This window comes from Crocuta crocuta, unplaced genomic scaffold (genome assembly GCF_008692635.1).
Source record: "Crocuta crocuta isolate KB4526 unplaced genomic scaffold, BGI_CrCroc_1.0 scaffold223, whole genome shotgun sequence".
Lineage (NCBI taxonomy): Eukaryota > Metazoa > Chordata > Mammalia > Carnivora > Hyaenidae > Crocuta > Crocuta crocuta.
The window spans coordinates 3,939,784-3,963,875 of record NW_027529426.1 but is presented as its reverse complement, the minus strand read 5'-3'; the positions used below and the strand labels follow the sequence as shown (position 1 = coordinate 3,963,875).

At 38.0% G+C, this 24,092-nt stretch overlaps 1 protein-coding gene and 1 pseudogene across 4 annotated transcripts in view; one reads left to right on the top strand and one right to left on the bottom strand.

Annotated features, from left to right (window-relative positions):
• SMIM14 (small integral membrane protein 14) overlaps window positions 1–24,092 on the bottom strand; it is an 82,591-nt gene that overhangs the window by 44,789 nt on the left and 13,710 nt on the right. For 2 of the 4 annotated variants that reach the window (XM_077758917.1, XM_077758920.1), the window contains exon 2: window positions 133–242. In XM_077758917.1, coding sequence (XP_077615043.1) covers window positions 133–207 — 75 coding nt within the window. In that variant the 5' untranslated portion in view covers window positions 208–242. Of the gene's footprint in view, window positions 1–132; window positions 243–13,929; window positions 14,023–21,018; window positions 21,064–24,092 lie in introns of those variants that run through there. The other 2 variants (XM_077758918.1, XM_077758919.1) reach the window with 2 other exon arrangements.
• On the top strand, window positions 13,057–13,875 carry LOC144227296 (zinc finger CCHC domain-containing protein 9 pseudogene; annotated as a pseudogene).

Sequence of the window (24,092 nt, the reverse complement as noted above, 5' to 3'; positions counted from 1 at the left end):
TAATTTTAGTGACCATCAGATGAAAATTCTCCAATAACCAACATTCCCCCCCAACCACCAAAAAAAACCAAAAACAAAAAGGACAGAAGAGATACAGTTTAATTCTGAATAGGACCATCTCATTTATCTCACCAGATTGATCAGCCTTCTCATAGCATGTTCATGAGAGCAAACACATTCACAGGGATCGAATCCACCTTCTGCCATGATTTCCCAGCTTGATTTAACTTGACTGTTTAAATCTAGGAGGAAGGAAAAAATATTGTTAAGACTACTGTGCAGTTATTCTTTTTCTTAAGATATGAAAGATTCTTAACATAACAGTTCTCTTAACTAACAGTTCTCTTAAACTAAGGATAGTTCATATTCATTAATGACCAGTATCTATGAATTCATTACTAATCATATATGAATTACAAACTATATAATTTATGAATCCATACAAGTGATTATCTACCCCTTCTACCATCAGACTAATTTCCTACAAATGTGAATGTCTTCAGATGTTCTATAATGGACTCTCCTGTGAAACAGATGATGCTAGAGTCCTAAGCTACTTAATTATTTAATTCTTTTAACTTTGTTAGCTATAGTACTGCTATAGAATAAATGTTTTTGCCCCTGCTAAAATTCATATTGTTAAAAAGAGGAAGACAGCAGAAGTGAAATGAGTCAGTCAGTCAGTAAGTCAGTCATGTTTTCACTCAACAGAAGATGGTCGGGGGAAGGGAAGGGAAGGGAAGGGAAGGAAAGAAAAAGTTACAGAGAGGGGGCAAACAACAGAGACTCTTTTTTTTTTTAATGTTTTATTTATTTCTGAGAGAGTGAGAGAGAGAGAGACAGTGTGAGCAGGGGAGGGTCAGAGAGAGAGAGAGGGAGACACAGAATTTGAAACAGGCTCCAGGCTCTGAGCTGGCAGTCACCACAGAGACCAACACGGGGCTCAAACCCATGAACTGTGAGATCATGACCGGAGCTGAAGTTGGACGCTTAACTGACTAAGCCATCCAGGAGCCCCTAGAAACTCTTTAAATACAGAGAACAAACTGAGGGTTGATAGGGATGAGGTAAATGGGTGATGGGCATTGAGGAAGGCACTTGCTGGGATGAGCACTGGGTGTTGTATATGACTGATGAATCACAGGAATCTACTCCTGAAGCCAAGAACACACTGTATATACTGTATGTTAGCTAACGACAATAAATTATATAATAAATAAACAAATAAAAATTAAAAAAATAAAAAGGAGACAGCAGGCCCAAAAATAAAATGGTGCTAAATTCCATGTCAGCAAGCCAAGACCTAACAACCAATCTAATTGCAGTTTCAACAACCTCCATCCCCTCAAGAATGGTAACCTTTAGCCAGTCAACATGGAATCATCTCACTAGACAGCATTAGTGAGATAATCCATCCACAAACCCCTTCCATTCCCTGTAGGAAGGTGACCTTGCCTAAAACAATGCATTCTTTGCTAATAATTTCCATTCTCTACCCTCTTTCTGCTTTTAAAAACCTTTCCTTTTCTACAGCTTGGTGGAGCTCCTTTCTATTTCCTACATGGAATGCTGCCCAACTCACGAACTGTTGAATAAAGCCAATTTGATCTTTAAATTTACTGAGTTTAATTTTTGTTATTTAATAAATTTGGTGAAAACAGCAGACTAAAGGAGATTTCTGACAGCTTTAAAAAAACACAGGTGTGGTACCCCATGAAATGTTCGAGTTTACTTTCTTTCTAGCCATTTCCAAGAGCTACCGGGGAGTTCTTGTCAGTTCTGAGCTCCATTGTCTTTGCATCGAGCTCCCTTTGCATTGAGCTCCTAAGCTAACTTTTTTTTTTTTTATTGCTTTTTATTTATTTATGAGGGTCAGAAACAGACAGCATGAGCAGGGGAGGGTCAGAGAGAGAGACACACACAGAATGTGAAACAGGCTCTAGGCTCTGACCTAGCTGTCAGCACAGAGCCTGACACGGGGCTAGAACCCACGAACCGTGAGATCATGACCTGAGCTGAAGTCGGACGCTTAACAGACTGAGCCACCCAGGCACCCCTCCTAAGCTAACTTTCTAGTCCAGGGCTCAGTGGGTCACCTGGAGCTGGCACACAGTTCCATCTGAAACCTGAGTCCCTACCTCTTGGTTCAGTCCACAAGGTTTGGAATACCCTTCCAGTTCCTGTCTATAGTCCCCACTTACTGAGATTTGGTGGTTTAGTCTTTTCCCCAGTTCCAATCCACAGTCCCCATTTTACTGGAGTCTGCTGGTTTAACCCATGCTAGGAATCTGTGACGGTATGTAAAGCCTTCTCTTGGCCAGTCTACAGTAACATGTTATGGTTGCTGTTGGTATGTTAGGGTGCACATATTCATTTGTCTTATTTTGTGTAGATAAAGGGCTATAACTAACAGGAATCACATAAGTTAAAAAAAAAAAATAGCCACAAAAATTGGTGGGCACTGCCAGAACACTTCAGAGCTGTTAAAGTATTCATTACCTAACTCAAAGACTCAGACATTAAGTTGGTCACAGAACAGGTTAGGCTGACACTAGGTCACCTGCCAAACTCAAGAAAATTTCTGTGCAACGAGGTTTACCATACAATTCCCAACCCAGAGGCACATCCCTTTTAGGTATTAGCTCAGCTCTGAGAAACCCAAACTTGGCTTATGGGATCCTTAAACTCTAAAGAGTCAAGCATGCTTCCTTCTGGTACCCCTGCTTATTTTATACCTAAGAACTATAGTCCAGAAGACATAAATATGTGGCAAAATCTTACTAAGATTTTGTGCTTTTTTGTGTCCTGAGAACTTGGCTTGGTAGCCATCAGATTGGCAGTCCCAAAATATGGCCAGACATAAATGTGGGTTACACCCCATTTATGACAAGATATGGCTGCACAGAAAAGGTGAGGTTTCTGGCTAGGGTCCTACCAAACCACTACCAGTCCTCAGAGGAATTACAACGGCAATTATGAGAAATGTTCCAATTAGATAAAAGCATTTTTAACAAGTGCCCTTAAAAGCAAGCCTTCCAAATCAAACAGAATGAGATACTATTTTAGTTGGTATGCAGGAGACTCCAAAAGGTTTCAAAATTCCAAAATACCTTTATTAAAAGGTTTGTTATAAAAGACTAGTGAAAATTTAGAGCTGTAAAAAGTACTTAAAAGCAAAAAAAAACCCAAACTGATATAACTCTTACTGTTTCCCTCTATCTTCCTTTATTTGAATACTTATTCTAGTACTCCTCTGTCTGGGTTGTCTTTATGGACCATAAACAAAAGTCTGCCAAGTTAATGACCTTTCAGTCATTCCCATACCTAACCTCAAAGGAGGGCTCTTCCAAAATGGGACTCAAAGAGATTTTCTGGCAAAATGCTACATTATTCTCTTACATAGACAAAGAAAAACTAACATTAAAAATAAAAATCTTGCCACACTTTGGTAAAAAACGGAGCTACAGATGGGATCCTGGAAAAACTGGAAGAAGCTGGCTAAGGATGAACATTCTTATCAGAGTCAGCACTCTCAGATCTGTCTGTAGTACCCAGTAAAAAAAGGAAAATAAGTTATCTTCTGCACTTTCTTTGGGACTCCCTCTTATATCCAAGGGGGAGTTATTCAATATGGCAAGAAATGTTGCTGTTTGTCCCAGATGAAAACTGACAAGACACTTAAAAGAATTTTTAAGTAGCTCTGTGACTGCAAATTGGCTAAATTGAAAGCTGACATACAGAGCCTGATAAGAATATTTGTTAGACCTCCTCCCCTAAACTAAAATGAAATTAGGTACTCAGACTTTTGAGGTCTTTGTAAAAGTTTTTATTTTAAAAAAAAAAAAAGATAGTGTAATTAGATGGATGGGTCAACCTATGATATCATTCAAATTGCAACCCAGTTTGAGGAACTGACATCTTACAAGTTTTGGCAAAATTAGAAATGTAACTCTAGAGGCCATTCAATGTTCACCTATTCCTTTTACTAATTCCAAAACGTCCCTATTTATCTCTTATGTATCTATTTATCCCTTATTTACCGAGGTTCTCAGGGGAACAGCATTCTTCGCCCATGCCTTTAAAGTGTAAATACAGGAGCACCTGGGTGGCTCAGTCAGTTAAGCATCCTACTTCCACTCAGGTCATGATCTCAAGGTTTGTGGGTTCAAGTCCTGCATCTGGATCTGTGCTGACAGCTTGGATCCTGGAGCCTGCTTTGGATTCTGTGTCTCCTCCTCTCTCTCTCTGCCCTTCCCCGACTCGTGCTCTCTCTCTCTCAAAAAATAAACATTAAAAGAATTGTTTTAAAGATGTAATGTAGGGTAATCTGGGTGGCTCAGTAGGTTAAGCAGCTGACTTCAGCTCAGGTCATGATCTCGTGGTCTGTGAGTTTGAGCCCCAGAATGGACTCTGTGCTGACAGCTCAAAGCCTGGAGCCTGTTTCGGATCCTGTGTCTCCCTCTCTCTCTGCCCATCCCCTGCTCGTGCTCTGTCTCTCTTGCCCTCAAAAATAATAAATAAATAAATAAATAAATAAATAAAAATGTAATTGTATATACACTTTTAAATAAGAACTGTCCATTTAAAGATAGTTTTAGTTTTGGTTTATTGTGAGAGAGCATGCGAGCAAGTAGAGGAGGGGTAGAGCGAGAGGGAGAGAGAGAATCCCAAGCAGGCTCTGTATTGTCAGCATAGAGCCCCCAACATAGAGCTTACTTGAAAAAGAGAAGAGAAGAGAAGAGAAGAGGAGAAAAGAAAAGAAAAGAAAAGAAAAGAAAAGAAAAGAAAAGAAAAGAAAAGAAAAGAAAAAAGAAACAAAACAGGGGTACCTGGGTGACTCAGTCACTTAAGCACTGAACTCAATTTCATCCCAGGGCATCATCCCATGGTTCGTGGGTTCAAGCCCCGCATCAGGCCCTGTGCTCACAGTGCAGAACCTGCTTGGGATTCTCTCCCTCTTTGCCCCTCCCCTATTAGCACACTCTCTCAAAAATAAATGAAAACATTAAAAAATTAAAAACAAGAACAAAAAAGAGCTCTGTTTAACTGGCTTAAAAACAAGTGCTTATGAAGTATTTGTAAATCTCAGAAATATAATAAAAATGAACCCAAATTCACATGGGTTCACATGATTTAGTTCAATTTTCAGTATAGAAGCTAGTTAAGTGTGTTGGTTTAATTTAAAACAGACATGTCCTTAGAGTTACCAGACTAAATACAAACTTTTCCTCTACCTGGATTTACTAGCCATATAAGTTCATTCTATCTCTTATAAAACTTGTTAGCCAAAAAATAGCTTGGGGCAATGGCTGGCCTTGTCTAATGTCTAATGGCTTTTGTGGGTAATCTAAACATTAATTGTTAAAAACAATTAAATAGATGTTAAGTAGAATAAAAAGTTTTAGGTAACTTTAGTTTCTCCCAAATCTTTCGGTAACCCAAAATCTTAAAGTTTTGTTAAGTTAGGGGCGCCTGGGTGGCTTAGTCGGTTAAGCATCCGACTTTCGCTTAGGTCATGATCTCGCGGTTTGTGGGTTCGAGCCCTGCATCGGGCTCTGTGCTGACTGCCAGCTCAGAGCCTGGAGCCTGTTTCAGAGTCTGTATCTCCCTCTCTCTCTGACCCTCCCCTGTTCACACTGTCTCTCTCTATCCTAGAAATAAATATATAAAAAAAAAAAAAAGTTTTGTTAAGTTAGATATGATTTAAGTTAAATTCATTAAATATCCAGATCATTTCCAAATAAGATAAAATACTAAAACACTAATTACTGAACATAGGTTTACTGATTTTTCTGGTTTCCTTTTACAGAGGAACTAAAGATATTTGGGGAAGCACAGTTCTAGAAATTGTAAAAAGTACTTGTTTTTAAATTTTTTTTAAGAGGCAGAGTGCGCACACACACAAGTGAGGGAAGGGCAAGGGGAGAAGGAGAGAAAGAATCTCAAGCAGGCTCCACACACAGTGCAGAGCCCAATGCTGTGTTCAATCTAATGACTGTGACATCATCACCTGAGCCATAATGAAGAGTCAGACACTTAATCGACTGATCCCCTCAGACACCTCTAAAAAGTATTTAAAATCTAACAAGCCACAAAATGTTAATGCAAATGACAGTTTACAATTGTTCAGTTCTTTATTTTCACTAGAAACTAAGATTTCTAAAGGTTAAAAACTTTAATAAGTGTAATTAAGCTGTAAGAAATAATAAGGGAGCTCAGCATCCCTCCTCATCAGGGAAATACAAATCAAAACCACACTGAGATACCACCTCACGCCAGTCAGAGTGGCTAAAATGAGCAAATCAGAGAACTCTAGATGCTGGCGAGGATGTGGAGAAACGGGCACCCTCCTACACTGTTGGTGGGAATGTAAACTGGTACAGCCCCTCTGGAAAACAGTGTGGAGGTTCCTCAGGAAACTAACAATAGAACTCCCCTATGACCCAGCAATAGCACTGCTAGGAATTTACCCAAGGGATACAGAAATGCTGATGCATAGGAGCACATGTACCCCAATGTTCATAGCAGCACTCTCCACAATAGCTAAAACATGGAAAGAGCCTAAGTGTCCATCAACAGATGAATGGATCAAGAAGATGTGGTTTATCTATACCATGGAATACTACATGGCAATGAGAAACAATGAAATCTGGCCATGTGTAGCAACATGGATGGACCTTGAGGGTGTTATGCTGAGCGAAATAAGTCAGGCAGAGAAGGACAAATATCATATGTCTGCACGTATAGGAGGATTAGGAGGAACTTGATGGAGGAACAAGGGGGAGAAGAAGGGCAGAAATGGTGGGGGAAAGGGAGAGAGGCAAACCATGAGAAGACTCTTGAATGCTGACAAAAACTGAGGACTGATGGATGTGGGGGGGAGGGGGGGATGGGCATAGAGAAGGACACTTGTGGGGATGAGCACTGAGTGTTATGTGGAAACTAATTTGACAATAAACTATTTGTAAAAAAAAAAAAAAAAAGAAAGAAAGAAATAATAAGGGAAACCTCTCTGTATTCAAGCAAAGTAGGATGTGTGTTTTCGGTTAAAAGTGGACTGGATCCTGAATTTTAGATTCCTCAAATATCCGGCTATAACACATCAAGCTAATGTTCCCAGTATTCTCCCACTCTTCTGATTTGGAATCACTAAAGAACAAAGACTGTCCTTGAATCTCCTTGAAAGGTCCTCCTCACTACCCAGATGATAGGGACTCGAACCCTAGATACACGTTTCACAACTGACAAACTGCACGTAACATCTAGTCCTGTACAAACACTGGGGACTTCTACATCAAATTGACTAGGAAGATAAGCTAACAGGAAGATGCTTCCTCCCAAACACTGGATCAAGACTTTAACTAAACATGAATACTAAATACTTTCACTAAACATGAAACCCTTTCTTCTTCACTTTCTTTTCTTTATTCTGGCACTGGCCTGGAAAGATAATACTATCATCTGTATCTCCCAGGCCACTGCTAAGGCCAATGGAATTTAGAACTTTAATTCAGGCTAGGAGAAAACCTAACTGATCCCTGACTGTGACGAGCAAACACACAGTTCTTGTGAATGAATCTATTAATAATACTGCCTTAACAGGAATGGTTTGTGCCCTCACAGGGTTTGTCTTTGCCTGTGGTGGTTATCATTCTCCTTGGGCCTACAAATGCTTAGATAGTTGGTGCAGAGTCAGGCAAGTGTGCCCCTTATTATTATACCTCATTGGTCAACTCCTGTGAGTTTACACTGTCAAGTTAGAAAAGACCTACCAGGAGGCTTTCAGGATTAAAGATTCACTATCTTTGGCAGGGCCCTACTTCCATGGTTAGAAGTAAATGTAAATGAGGCTATGATTAGAAACTTTTCCTTAACTCTTGAAAGCATTACAAAAATCTACAATAGCTATCCAACAAAAATCCTGAGACAATCTGGCCACGATTGTTTTTGATAATAGAATAGCCCTTGTTTATCTTTTAGCTGAGCAAGGAGGTATCTCTGCTATGGCCACCACTACCTGCTACACCTGGATTAACATATCTGAGAAAGTGGAAACTCAGTTACATAAGATCATTAAACAAGCCACGTGGCTTAAAAAGACGATCTCCTTGGAGTTACCTGTAGTTCAGTCAGCTGAGCATCCAACTCTTGATTTTTACTCAGGTCATGGTGAATCTGAGCTTCACACTGGGCTCTCTGCTGTCAGTGCAGAGCCTGCATCAGATCCTCTGTACCCCTCTCTGCCTCTCCCCTGCTCGTTCCCTCTCTCTCTTTCTCAAAAATAAATAAAACATTAAAAACTTGTTTTAAAAATTATTTAAAAAAAGATAACCTCCTTCAGGAGGGTCTTTGACTTACTTGATTTTGACTGATTTCAGTCTTGGAGATCATAGCTTTGAAGTGTACTACAAACAATGGGAAATTATCCTCTTTCTAATAATCATAATAATCTCCCTGCCACATTGTATTCTCTCAAAAGTTTTACATGCATGTTCCTAGCTGCTAGCTACCATGCAAATAATCTCCCTAAGATGAAAATATCAGAAAAGGAACAAAGAGAATGACTGACTTAAAAACTGTGAACCTGGGGAGGGCCTGCCTGGCTCAGTTGATAGGAAATGTGTCTCTTGCTCTTCAGGTTATGAGTTCAAGTCCCACATTGGGTGTGTAGATTACTTAAAAATAAATCTTTAAAAAACAAAAACAAACAAAACTGTGAACCTGAAGTTATGGCCTATCAGAGAGACTAAGCAGAAAAGAAAAAAGGTCACAACCTATGAATATCCCAAATAAAAAAATGTACAAAATCAGTGAGAACTTTAGAGCTGTGAGTGGCACTAATGCCTTAAATTGTGATCCCATCTCTCAGTTAAGCTGAGAGTCTCATCAAAAGGGGTGAATTGTTAAAAAGAAGACAGCAATTAAAAATGGAGTCACTTGTACTAAACTCTGTATCAGGAAACCAAGACTTAATATACAACATGACTGAAGTTTTGACCCCTCAAGAATGCAACTTTTAACCAGTCAACAGGGAATTTCCTAGTCAGCACTAGTAACATAATCTTCCTGATAGACCCTTCCATTCGCTCTTAGGAAGCTGACCTTGCCTAAAACAATGCATATTTGCTAATAATTTCCTTTTCTACCTCCTTTCTGTCTTTAAAAACCTTTCCTTTTCTAAAGCTCTGCAGAGTTCCTTTCTATTTGTTAGACAGGATGCCCAATTCATGAATTGTTGGATAAAGCTAATTTTATCTTTAAATTTACTCAACTGAGTTTTTTTTAATTTAACAATATGTTGAAGCCTTAATACCTAATTTGATGGTATTTGGAGAAAGGGCCTTTGGGAAGTAATTAGGTCATGAAAGTAGATCTTTAATGAATAGAATTAGTGCCCTTAAAAAAGACACATGAGAATGATCTTTCTCTGTATACCATGTGAAAATAAAGCAAGAACATATCCATCTATATACCAGGAAGAGGGGGCACCTGGGTGGCTCAGTAGGTTGAGCATCAGACTCAGATTCCCAGGGTCATGGAATCAAGCCCCCATCAGGCTCCTCGCTGAGTATGGAGCCTGCTTGGGATTCTCTCTCTCTCTCTCTCTCTCTCCATCTGCCCCTCTTCCCTGCTCACACTCTCTCTCTCCATCTCTAAAATTAAAAAAATAAACTTAAGTAAATTAAAAAATATATTTTTTTAAGATGACTTCTTTAAAAAAAAAATGGGAAGAGGGCCCTCAGTCGGCTGTGTCAGACTCTTGGCTCCATGCTCACAGTGTGGAGCCTGCTTGAAATCCTCTCTCTCCCTCTATCTCTGCCCTTCCCTTACTAATGCTCACATGCTCTTTCTCAAAAAATAATAAACTTAAAAAAAATGATGTGAAGAAATTAGAAAGAACCCTTCTATTTTGCCTGTGGGATAAAATGGTATAGCCTCTCTAGAAAACAGTTTGGTGGTTCCTCAAAAAGTAAACATAGAATTATCAATGACCCACCAATTCCACTTCTAGGTATATACCCCAAAGATTTGAAAATAGACTCAAGCAGATACTTGTATGCTAAATATGCATAACGGCATTTTTCATGATAGTCAAAAAGTGGAAACCAACAAGTCCATAAACTGATAAATGGATAAACAAAATGTGGTATATGCATACAATGGAATAATATGCAGCCATAAAAAGGAATGAGTTATGATATACAATATGGACTATGCTGTAAACATTATGCTAAGTGAAATAAGTCAGACACAAAAGGACAAATATTGTAGGATTCCACTTATATGAAATATCTAGAATAAGGAAATTCATACCAAAAGTAGAATGGTGATTTCTAGAGGCTGGGGAAGAAGGGATTGGTGAGTCATTGGTTAACGAGTACAGAGTTTCTATTTGGGGTGATAGAACACTTCTGGAAATACATAGTGGTGACAACTGTACGACACTGTGAAGGTAATTAATGCAACTCAATTGTAAACTTGAAAGAATGGTTAAAATGGCAAAATTTGTTATATTTATTTTACCACAATTAAAAAAAAGAAAACAACATTCTGGTTGTCCAGGACTAAGAGGGCTTGGGGAAGAATGATGACTGACTGCTAACTGGTACTGACCTTCTTTTGAGGTGAAGATAATGTCCTAAAATTGATTATGGTGATGGTCACACAACTCCATGAATACACTAAAAGCCACTGCATTTTATTTATACTTTAAATGTTGCAACATATGGCATGTGAATTATGTCTCAATAAAGCTGTTATTTAAAACACAAACAAACACCTAAACGGTGCCTAGACAGCACATACAGGTTCTAAACTTATTTAGGGAGTCAGGGAAGAATTCATCAAGAAGTTAACTTTAGGGGGTGCCTGGGTGGCTCAGTTGGTTAAGCGTCTGACTCTTGGTTTAGGCTCAGATCATGATCTCAGGGTTTGTGAGTTTGAGCCCCACATATAGCCTCCTTGGGATTCTCTCTCTCTGTCTCTGACTCTCTCTCTTCCCCTCTTTGCCCCTCCCATGCTCTCTCTCTCAAAATAAATAAATAAACTTAAAAAAAAAAAAAGAAGTTAACTTTGAGTTGAAAGTAGAAGGATGCACTGGAATACAATAGGGCAAGAAAGAAGGTGTGAGGACAGAGTTCCAGAAGGCATTCCCGACACAAGAGGAAAAGCAGGGTAAATAACCTAGAGTAAGAGTATGACATGGTGGAAGAACTCAAAGAAAGCCACAATGTGCTGGAATCCAGAGAGCAAGAAGAGTAACCTGAAATNAAAAAAAAAAAAAAGATTAAGTCTTAATCCAAATAGCAATGTGAAGCCCATAAAAGGTTTTATGCTGGTATGTTTTGAAAAGATCACCTCATCTGCGTTACGGAAAACTGACAGGAGGGAAGCTAATCAATATAGGAAGCCTATTCAAAATGCTCTTTCAATAGGTCAGAGATAATGGTGTCCTTTCTAGAATTATCTAGGTTTGATGACAGCATATTTAAGTCACTGGGGGGAAGACAAATTATTCCATAAATGATATAAGGCACAGCTGGTTCCCTATCCTCATTCCTAACATAAAACAAATTCTATATGTGTTAGTGATTTAACTTTTTAAAATAAGGCCACACATAGAAACAATCAACTAGAGCAACTAAAGCAATGTATCAGAATAGAATGCTCACACTGGGATGCCTGGGTGGCTCAACTGGTTAAGCATCCAACTTTGGCTCAGGTCATGAGCTCACGGTTCTTGGGTTTGAGCACTGCATCAGGCTCTGTGCTGAACCTGCATCAGGCTTCAGATTCTGTCTCCTTCTCTCTTTGTCCCTCCCCCGCTTGCACAAGAATGCAGTCTCTCTCTCACTCCCTCTCTCTCAAAAATAAATAACCATTAAAAAAAATAAAAAGAATAGAATGCACACAAACTGACCCATGATTTTTAAGGGGAAATTTAGAATATGATAAAGGGACCACTTTCAACAATCAATAATTAATAGATGGTAAGATAACTGCTTTTTAAATTTTAGTATGATGCACACAAAAAGAGTGAAAACTATACATCCAACTTAATAAGTGATTAGCTCTAGGGAAAAGAATATAATTTTAAGGGCAGGCTTTCATTCTTGTCAATTTTTAAACATTTCTTACAATGTGTACTCATATATTAAGACTTCCAAAATACAGAAAAAGTTTAACTTTTAAAAGTCACAAATGTATAACTACAAGAAGTAGGATATATGCACAAGAACATAAATCCGAGAACCTATAAAGGAATAATACTTTTGTGACAGCCAAAAATTATAAAAGTTTCTATCAACCAGAAATATACTGTAAAATAAAAAGACAAAGAACTTGGAAAAACACTTCCAACACATATTAGGTTAATTTCCTTAATTTACAGAAAACTCTGAAAAATCAACACAGAAATGGCAACCTAACAAGAAACGAGCAAAGGTCACATTCACAGGAAAATACAGAGCCAATGAACAAAAAACAAAATAGGTACAAATCAAAGTATCACTTTCATCTATTACAAAATTGGTAAAAATTTATCTTGTTAACTTGGTTATCCATATCCAAGTAAGCACGCAACATTGTTGTATAAGGATGTTCACTGTTTATAAGAGCAAAAAATTGATAAAGCAAAGTGTGTTATCTTTCATCCCTATGATTTTGATTAAATAAATGATAGTATGAGTACACGAAATCCTACACAGCTGTTGGAAAGAACAAGGCAGATTTCTTTGTAATGATCTGGGGAAATACACAAGATAGACTGAGGTGAAATCAAGTTGCAAAACAGTCAAGGCAATCCTACTTCCATCTAGTATCTTCTTAGATCTGTTTGCCTGGGCTAAGGGGGAGTTGGGGGTTGAAAGGCGAAGAAGAGTTGCCATCCACCTACACTGGGGAGCCTAACTCTCCAGAAGGTAGGAAATACCAAATACAAACTCTGATTACTTCACAGTTTGGTCTTAGCCAAACTTTTAAAAAAAAATAATTAGCCTCAAACTCGACTGCCATGGAGGATTCGTGGGCGTCTGATAAGGTAACTTTGATGAAATCATGACCAGGTGGGCACGAATTATTCCCACACATAAAAAGAGACCTTTGGCTGCAACATCATGGGAGGACATGAAGAAGGGGTCCCCTTGAGGGAGAAGACCAAAACCTACCAAAGAGTAAACAACTTGAAGCCCATAGGCTCTCTGTTAAAAATGATACACCCCAAGCAAAACACAAAAAGAACAAAAAGAAAAAGGAGTATTTAAGTGAAGATGTAAATGGATTCCTGGAATACCTAAGGCAAAACCCACAGATGGTTCATAATGGGGAAGGGATAGCAACAGTCAGGAGGTAAGGGAAGAAATTGCAGTTGCTTTAAAGAAAGATAGTGGCTAGGAAGGAAGAAGACTAAAAAGACAAGCAGCAAAGAAAAGTGCAATGGTATGTTTCCTTTATAGAAAACCTGGGCACGGGATTGCACATTGTGCAGCTGCCATTGAGAATCAAGATATGGGCACTGGAATATGTTACTGGTGTGGATCCACAGAGTATGAAACAAACAAGTGCAAAACGAAAGTAGATCCAGCTCTTGGTGAATTTTCTTTCGCAAAATGTTTTGTTTGTGGGGAAATGGGACATCTGTCCAGATCTTGTCCTGATAATCCCAAAGGACTTTATGTGGATGGTGGTTGCTGCAGACTTTGTGACTGTATGGAATATTTTAAGAAAGACTGCCCTGACAGCCAGAATTCATATCAAATGGTCACAGTTGGTCGCTGGGCAAAGGGAATGAGTGCAGACTATGAAGAAATTTTGGATGTGCTCGAACCATAGAAACCCAAAACAAAGATACCTAAAGTTGTTAATTTTTCAGAATGATTAGTATTATCATTCGTTACCACCTCATTGTTAGCCATTCTGAACTGGGCCTACCTCACAAATTGGAGCTGGGCTCCCTTGGAGACCTGTGTGGTAGATACCAGGATGATGTGCGTATGGTCAAATAGTTTCCTGAGTGCTGTCCATTAAAGACTGCCTCTATTACCGGAGAAAATCATTGAAGAAAAGTGTAAGATTTTTAAACTAGATTCTCTAAAAGAATATTTTTAACAGATAGAACTTAGACATAACTAAGTGGTTATATACTTGATTATAGCAATCATCTTTTTCTTAAAAACTATGCATTAATATGAACCACCCTTAAACAAAGTATAACTGCTTTGCATTTGAAATGAAGTTTTGGTTATATTGTTTTCTTGGTTCAAAAGATCAATTTATTATTATATTAGGAATTTATAAGTTGGCACAAAATCTGTATTTTTTAAATATTTAATAAAAACTCATTTGCTATTTACTTTAAAAAAAAATGATTAGCCTTCATGTCAGAGAACTGACTATACATATCTAACAGAAAACCCTGAGTGTAAATATACCCTACCCTTATAGGCAGATAAAACTCACCCTCGAAAGCCTGTTTCTCACCTCTCTTTTCAAATTATCCAGAGGGACAAAGGGCTCAGACTGTACTGGTGTAGACAAAAACAAATGTCCACTTAAAACTGGTCCTTCCCTTCTTCCTATCTGTGCCTCCCCAGGTTAATCAAATGCCATTTGAAATTAAAAGATATTAATAAGTTTTTTTAATGAAATTCAAATACTAAAATGCTTACTACCTACCCAGTTCTGTAGCCTCTGAACACCGAAATGCTAACAAATTGTCTTTTATAAAGGGAGACCTGTTTCTATCATCACCCATAAAAATTGTAAAACACAGCTAGTTTTAAGTCTCCTTTTTATCCATTTGAGTAACAAAATTAGATTCCACCAATATCACCATCACCCCCACCTCCAAAAAGCCCACAGCTGCTTGAGGGCAGGAACCTATTTCAGTCATTGCTCTGTCTCCAAACACCTCCTTTGCTGCTTAAGCCACAGCAATGAATAAATATTTGCTGAATTTCTAAAGTTTATTTTCTCTGTATCTATATATGCCAGGAGCATGTAAATCAACTAGAATTTTAAAGTGTATGTCAGTATTCAAAGTGGAAAGAATATCCATCCAATGGAAAAAAGACAGCCTCTTTAACAGATGGCGCTGGGAGAACTGGACAGCAACATGCAGAAGAATGAAATAGATCATTTTCTCACACCATACACAAAAATAAACTCAAAATGGATAAAGGACCCGAATGTGAGACAGGAAATCATCAAAACCCTAGAGGAGAAAGCAGGAAACAACCTCCTTGCCCTCAACCGCAGCAATTTCTTGCTTGACACGTCCCCAAAGGCAAGGGAATCAAGAGCAAAAATGTACTGGGACTTCATCGAGATAAAAAGCTTCTGCATGGCAAAGGAAACAATCCATAAAACTAATAGGCAGCGGACAGAATGAGAAAAGATAGTTACAAATGACATATCAGATAAAGGGTTAATATCCAAAATCTATAAGGAACTCACCAACTCCACACCCGAAAAACATTANCATGGCAATGAGAAAGAATGAAATCTGGCCATGTGTAGCAACATGGATGGAACTTGAAGGTGTTATGCTGAGCGAAATAAGTCAGGCAGAGAAGGACAGATACCGTATGTTTGCACTATAGGTGGATTAGGATGAACTTAACGGAGGACCATGGGGGAGGAGAAGGGGAAAAATAACTGGGGAGAGGGAGGGAGATTNTAAGAAAAAATAAAGTATATGTCAGTATTAACTAGTCTCCAGTAAAATGAGAAAATGCATTTATAAATAGGACATTCCTCAATAGTTCTATGCTTCTGTGGAACTTTCTTCACATAGACTTGAGCTTTTTTAAGTACCATTTAGTTTTCAGTTAGTAGTTACCACTTAAAGTTACTGGTTTTTTGAAAACAGAATGGAAACAGTTCTTTTTGGCTAGGACCTCAGAACAAGCATCAATGCACACTAGCAGCTAATCACTAGAGCAAAAAACTTAACCAATCCCATTTCACATTTAAATCTCGTGTGTCCAGGGACACCTGGGTGGCTCAGTCTGTTAAGGATCTGACTTCAACTCAGGTCCGTGGGTTTACACCCTGCATCAGGCTCTATGCTGACAGCTCAGAGCCTGGAGTCTGCTTCAGGTTCTGTGTCTCCCTCTCTCTCTGCCCCTCCCCCACTTGCACTGTCTCTCTGAGAGATAAACATTAAAAAATAATAATAATAAAATAAATCTCATGTGTCCGGAGACATTAAGAAGTTGCTTTATCAGGGGCACCTGGGTGGCCCAGTCGGTTAAGCAGCTGTCTCTCAAAAAAAACAAACATCTAAAAAAAAAAAGCAACCTATAAACTGTTGGTTAACTTATGCCCACAGTCAGACTGCTATTGCAAGTATTAATTGTAATAGGAAATTACTAATGTATAAATTAAATGATTATCAAAAATTTCAAAATATGAAAAAGTAGAATTGTGTAGGAACTCTCCAGAAGCTACCAGAACTCTCCAGAAGCTTCAGTATTATCAACCAACGGCCTGTTTCATTTCATCTATTTTATCTGTACACATATGCAATTCCTTCCCTCCTCCCCTGGATTATTTTGAATTTTTTCAGTGTTTTGTTCATATTTCATGACTTAGACTTTTTTTTTTAAATGTTTTATTTCTTGGAGAGAGAGAGAGAGAGAGACAGCGTGAACAGGGGAGGGTCAGAGAGAGAGGGAGTCACAGACTCTGAAACAGGCTCCAGGCTCTGAGTTGGCAGCACAGAGCCCGACGCGGGACTCGAACCCACGAACCGCGAGATCATGACCTAAGCGAAAGTCGGACGCTTAACCGACTAAGCCACCCAGGTGCCCCTTATGACTTAGACATTTTATGACTAATTGCAATAAAGCTAGTTGCTTATAAGAGTCAAGACCATGATTTGGGTACTATTTGGCATTGTTCTCACATTGGGGACATAGATGGAGGAGGTGAACAACTCTGAAACAAGGACATTGGAAGCACTGTTTTTAATACCCTTGGGTATTTGTAAAATACCCTTCTATACCTTGACATAAATTCTAGGTATCTGTAAAACACTCTGAAATAAATTCTAATATACCAGGATTCTGATTCAGTAACCCAGTTCTGTCTTGCCCAAAAATTGAGCAACATTTTTAAAGTTTATTTTTATTTATTTTGAGAGTGAGATATAGAGCAAGTAGGGGAGGAGCAGAGAGAAAGGGAGAGAGAATCCCAAGCAGGCTCCACACTGTCAGTGAAGGGCCCACACGAGGCTCAATACCACGAACCATGAGATCATGACCTGAGATGAAATCAAGAGTCAGACGCTTAACCAACTGAGCCACCCAGGCACCCCTCATGGTTGCTTTTTATGCCTCATAAAGGACAAAACAAGTGCACACATCTAAAGCTCTCAAACTATCCTCTCTTAAACAACTCCTACCATAGAAATGAAGTGAAATAATATACTCTTAATGCTGGGAGGGCAAATGCCCTCAGATCCGGGTCATTTCCTCCTCCCACTGCAAATAACAAACCTTTCCCAGTAGAGTTCAGCTGTAATATGTCAGTTGAGTCATCCTGTTTCTATATGCTGAGGAAATTTTCCAATTGCCGTTAACTGTTTTATAATCTGCTATTAAACCTTAAACACTCCAGCTCATGCTGGGTGGGTTTAATTTACCTTATTTCACCTCCGGAGAGTCAAATTTAATTGCCTGCTATATCTTTGGGAAAGGTGAGAAAGTAGATATTGTAGTTTCACTATACTATTCTCTAGAATTATGCCATGGAGTTACATGCTTATGCACAGGATTGATTCCTTGGGAAATAAACTTTTTTTTTTTTTTTATTTCTAGGAGAGAGAGAGAGACAGCGTGAGCAGGGGAAGGTCAGAGAGAGAGGGAGACACAGACTCTGAAATAGGCTCCAGGCTCCGAGCTGGCAGTCAGCACAGAGCCCGACGCGGGGCTCGAACCCACGAACCGCGAGATCATGACCCAAGCGAAAGTCGGACGCTTAACCAACTAAGCCACCCAGGCGCCCCGGGAAATAAACTTCTTAAAAGTGGTTCCTAATGAACCTCAACACTCTTAGTAGCAAAGCATAGAATAGCAAAGTTATCAGTGTTAGATTTATCAGATCACCTGGTATCAGTAGTATCCCCAGAAGTACATAGAGTAAAACGAAAAATGTCAACTTTCCAATTCCTCCCCAACTCCCCAGAGGTACTGGTTAAAGTCCACTGTGAATACTTTTCATATGTATTTACACCCTTATAAATATGTATATACATATATCATTTTGGTAGATCTTACAGATCACCTCTTACATGTTCTGCAATTTGTCTTTTCGTAGCATAAAAAGCCTCCAGACCTTTCAATACATAAAAACATGAACACACAATTTTAGCATTCCTGTAGCAGAGATTAGAGATTTTCCAATTTTTTTTAATGTTTACTTATTTTTGAGAAAGAGTACATGCAAGCAGGGGACAGAGAGAGGGGGACAGAGCATCCAAAGTGGCCTCTGTGCTGATTAGCAGCAAGTCCGACGTGGGGCCTGAACTCACGAATGGGGAGATCATGACCTGAGCCAAAGTTGGGAGGCTCAACTGAACCACACAGATGTCCCCCATTGTTTTTTTTTTAAGTAATCTCTACCCCCAATAGGGGAATTGAGCTCATGACCCTGAGATCGAGAGTCACATGCTCAATGGACTGAGCCAGCCAGGCATCCCATGGACTTTCTAATTTTTTTGTTAATATTGCAACAAACATCTTTATGCCCCTATTTTTGTGGAGCTAAATACAAAAAAAAACCCACTAAATCTCTGGGTCTAAAGATATTTACAAAAAGCCTTTGCCAGTTTGAATTCTTTCAACAGCACACAGTACATGTTACTAACTGTATAACATAGTAATTATATATAATATTATCACTGATAGTAAAATAATATATGGATATACTCAACTACATATGGATATACTCAAAAAAATGTCAGGCCCCCAAAATATATCTCATTGTTTTTTATTTCCTAATCCCAAAAAGGCTGCATATATTTTCACATTTATTGGCATTTATATTTCTTCTTCCTCAAACTTTTTGTCTTATTGATTTTAGCAGCTTTTTATATTACTGAATATTAATCTACTGCTATATCATAGTAAGATTGAGAATTTTGTAGGTTATTTGCTTCTCTTTCTTCTAGGTGGCTCCAAAGCCAGATTCATAAGGTTCTATTTTTATGTATTTTTAAGAATTTTTTAATGTTTATTTATTTTTGAGAGAGAGACAGACCACTAGTGGGGTAGGAGCAGAGACACAGGAGGAGACACAGAATCGGAAGCAGGATCCAGGCTCTGAGCTGTCAGCACAGTGCCTGACACTGGGCTCGAACTCACGAACCGTGAGAACCTGACCTGAGCTGAAATCAGACAATTAACCGACTGAACCACCCAGGTGCCCTACATATTTTTCTATTTAAATACTTATCTATTTTTCAGACTATCAGCTGAAGAGTTAATACAATTACAAACCATAAAAAACAGATCTAAAATCCTAAGACAGCAATGGAAAATAACACCCAGGAGCACCTGGGTGGCTCCCTCACCTAAGCTTTCTACTCCTGATTTAGGCTCAGGTCATGATCTCATGGTTCATGGGATCAAACCCTGCATTGGGCTCCATGCTGACACCACAGAGCCTGCTTGGGATTCTCTCTTTTCCTCTCTAATCCTCCCCTGCCCTCTCTCTTAAAATAAATAAAATTTTTAAAACAATAAGAAGAAAAGAACATCCAATGACAACATGAAATAATACTTGGTAAGTATTTTCATTTTCTTCAAATGTTTTAACACATTGATATGCTGACAGAGCTGAAGAGTAACAATAAACCCTAGATTTTCTTTTGATAATTTTACTTAAGCTCTTTTATTTTGGAGCTATTTTTGTTGCCACAGGGGTCAAGAACTCACATGAAAACCAAAACTGTCTTCCAAACCATTAAAGATTTAGGGAGGAAAGCATTTCTATGTTAGTATGCATATGTGAATTTTCATTTTGGTTCTTCTTACAGAAGAAAATATTTGGTTTTGTGAGATCCTTTTAAGAAAATATTATATTCTAAGTTATTTTAAAAGAGAGTATTTTACAAATACTTAGGAGTAACAAAAATTCCCAAAATGTAACAAAATGTTAACATAGGTCTCAAGGTGATAAAAGTCACTTTCAAATGTGTTAGCAATTTTTATAACATATTGCAGAACAGTAAATATTTTAAAAGTGCTTTTAACACAAAATGCTTGGATGATTCAGTTATGAATTTTTAAAGGAAATAATCCAATCATATCCTAGAGTAACCTATAACAGTTCTCACATTAATTTGCAATGGAACTACCATTACATGACCTTTACCTATAAATGGCCTTAAATTGCTTACTTCTTTACTTTACCAATGCATAGCAAATTTCCTACCAGTAGGTAAAATGTAACAGAAACAAGAAAAAAAATTTAAAAATACAACAGGACTAAGAAAGAGGATATGGTCATGAAATCTGAATAAAAGGCAAAACCCTGACGATCATTAAAAATTGAAGCTTGGGGGCACCTGGGAGGCTCAGTGGATTAAGTGTGACTTCAGCTCAGGTCATGATCTCATGGTTCATGAGTTCGAGCCCCACAGGCCTGCTTCAGATTCTGTGTCTCCCTCTCTCTCTGCCCCTCCTCTCCTCACACTCTATCTCTGTCTCTCTCTCTCAAAAATAAATATAAATAAATACATATTCAGGGCTATAAGCAAAATGGTAAATAAATCTTACATCTCTAAGAGACAAAAGAGTTAAAATAGCCAAGAGAGGCTCTAAAAAGTCTTTGAAATAGGGAAAGCCAAAGGAAAAAGATAATTCCTGTCAGAGTCATATAGTTAATTAACAAACATAAAAAAAAAAAAAAAGTCACCCTGGAGTGCCTGGCTGGCTCAGTTGGTAGAGCATGGGGCTCTTGATCTTGAATTTGAATCCTAAATTGAGACGTAGAGTTTACTTTCAAAAAACTCACCTTAACTATGTCATCAAATACATGCAAATTAATGGGAACTTTTACCTAAAAACAAAACACAGAAAGTACCATGAAAGTTTACTCATACACTGCTAGTCCTACAGCTAATAGCTACAACACTTCTGAAAAGTAATTTGGCAACATGTATCAAAACTGTAGGGGTACCTGGGGGGCTGTCCATAGACAGTGCTTCTTGATCTTGGAGCAGTGAATTCGGGCCCCACATTAAGTGTACAGTTACTTAAAAAAAAAAAAAAAAACTATAAAAATGTTCTTATCAATGATCTGTGATTTATTTTTAAATACTCTAACAGAGCAGGGAAAGCAGGAGGTTAGAAAGGAATAAATCTTCCATACAGAATTCCAAATAATGTAAGTAGATTTAACCCCTCAAAGAGGTAAAGCTTAACTCTCCTTTGACCTTGAATGTCAACCTGACTTAGTGACTTAACTTCTAAAGAGTAGAATATAGAAAGCAAAGGTGACTTTATAGTGGAGAAACCTAGCAAATATTACCTTAACCAAAAGATCAAGGTATATATCATGAATAACAAATCATGTTGATATTATGTACCCTTTATTAAGATGTGAAGAGCAGCTCACATCTGTGGTATTCTACCTCCAAAACATAACACTAAGTCTAATCATGAGAAAAATCATCAAACCCAAACTGTGAGGAATTCTACAAATACCTAACCAATACTCCTCAAAACTGTCAAGGGTATCAAAAACAAGGGAAGAACACAAAACTTATCACAAATCAGAGAAGATAAGGCCTTACAAATGATAAAAAGAAATCGATTACTGACATTTTACTTATCTTAAATTAGCAATACTGGGTAATATGCTATTAATTCCAGTTATCCATTGTTCTCCAGAAACTTTTTGGGATCACCCTCCCTATAATTCTACCAAGAGGCTAATAAATTAATGTTTCCTTGAAGTAGAGTACTGTATATCAGATATTTCTGACCTTCCAAACAAGCTTTCAATCCCTTTACGTTTTATGACTTAGAGTCTCTGGCCTCTGCTGTCCCTGCTCCATTGAGGCCCCAAGATAAACTGAATGCATGACTTAGGTCTTTTCCTTTCCTTTTAAAATAAATCCCCCAATATCCACATCAAAACATAACGAAATGTCAGCTTATCCTTTATACATCTCAGATCCATTCCTTAAAACAGAGAGGAAGGGAGGGGATGGTGGCGCCTGGCTGGCTCAGTCAGTGGAGCATGTAACCCTTAATCTTGGGGTCATTAGTTCAAGCCCCACATCGGGTTTATTGCTTACTTGCAAAAAAGGAAGAAGAGGAGGAAGGGGGAGGGAAGCAATCAGGTCTAACAATCCAGAATTACAACTTGATTTTTCCTTTATTATTCTCAAAGCTGAATTATAAAAAAAAATATGTACCCTTAAACTTTTTTTTTTTTTTTTTTGCCAATCTCTAGTTGTCTCTCTTCTTCAATGAAGGTTAGTTCCCTGCCCTGCTTCCAAGAGCAAAATTACTAAAAATTCATTTCCTTCATAAGAAATGAGTCAGAAATCCAGTATGCTCAATGTGAAATTCTTGTGGTTAAGGAAAAAAGTATGTGGAATTACTACTTGCCCAGAATTTAAACCCAGGGAAGATTTATGCTACATTAAAATGACTGTACTGGTTCTGTTAAGGTGATCAGGTGATGTTTTTTCTTGTTTTCCTAAGTTTCTATACTACATTTTACTGCTTGAATCCAATTATATATCTTGGGGCACCTCGATGGCTCAGTTGGTTAAGTGTCTGACTGTGGGTTCGAGCCTCATATTGGGCTCTGTGCTGACAGCTCAGAGCCTGCTTCAGATTGTGTCTCCCTCTCTCTCTGCCCCTCCCCCACTTGTGCTCTGCCTCTCTCTGTCTCTCAAAAATAAATGTAAAAAATATTTTAAAAAGTACATATTTACATAAGGGTATGCCAATTTGTATATACATGTAAACATTCACACAGACATTAAACAAATGATTCAACCCAAAATACTAAAGGTTGTTGCCAAAACTCCTACACATTAAATAACTTAAATGTTAATTTTTATCTCTAGAGAATGGTTTGCAAATAATCTAAAACCTTAAGAATTTAGTATTTAAAATATTTATATAATCAGTTGCCTCTGGAAAGGGTGGCTACAGGACAGAAGTAGTAATGACACTTCTGAACTATTCAAAAAATATTAACTTTTTAAAAGACTAACCTTACTGGAAGCTTCTTGTTCTTCCCACTACCAGAACCATTAGCTCTAGGAACAAATAAATGCATCTCAATTTTCTCTTGAACTGAATATGCTAAATTTTCTTAACCCTCTATATGAACCTCTGTCATCACTGAATTTGTAGGCTAGACTTAATATATAATAAAAAGGCTTCTAAACATTATAAGTAAATGTATTACAAAATGAACCAAATTATATCAACAAAAAATGACTAAGTATATAAATGGATACTTCTAAAATCAGCCTTTGCCCTAAATCTGAGATAATCATTCTTTGCAAACTCAGTTTTCCAAAGTTTACCTTTCCCTAAAGTGTACATACACTTATCACGATGAGCACTGAGTAATATACAGAATTACTGAGTCACTGTACTGTACACCTAAAACTAATAGAACACCGTATGTTTACTATACTGGAATTAAAACAAAAAACTTAATAAAAAAAAGTTTCTATTTCCTTGCTCCTATTCATTCTCTGGTAGAAGCTTTAACAAGAAATCAAAATGCTAAAACAATGTATAAATACCACAAAACTATCAATATTGATATAATGTTTTGTCAAATTGAGTTTAAAATAACGGCAGGGGTACCTAGGTGACTCAGTCAGTTAAGCATCCAACTTCTGATTTGGGCTCAGATCATGATGTCACGGTTCCTGAGTTTGAGCCCCAAGTCGGGTTCTGCACTGACAGCATGGAGCCTGCTTGGGATTCTCTCTCTCCCTCCCTCTCTGTCCCTACCCTGCTCATGTTCTCTCCCTCCCTCTCTCTCAAAATAAATAAACTTTAATAAAAAATATTTTCAAAAATACACAGGGGTCCCTGGGTGGCTCAGTC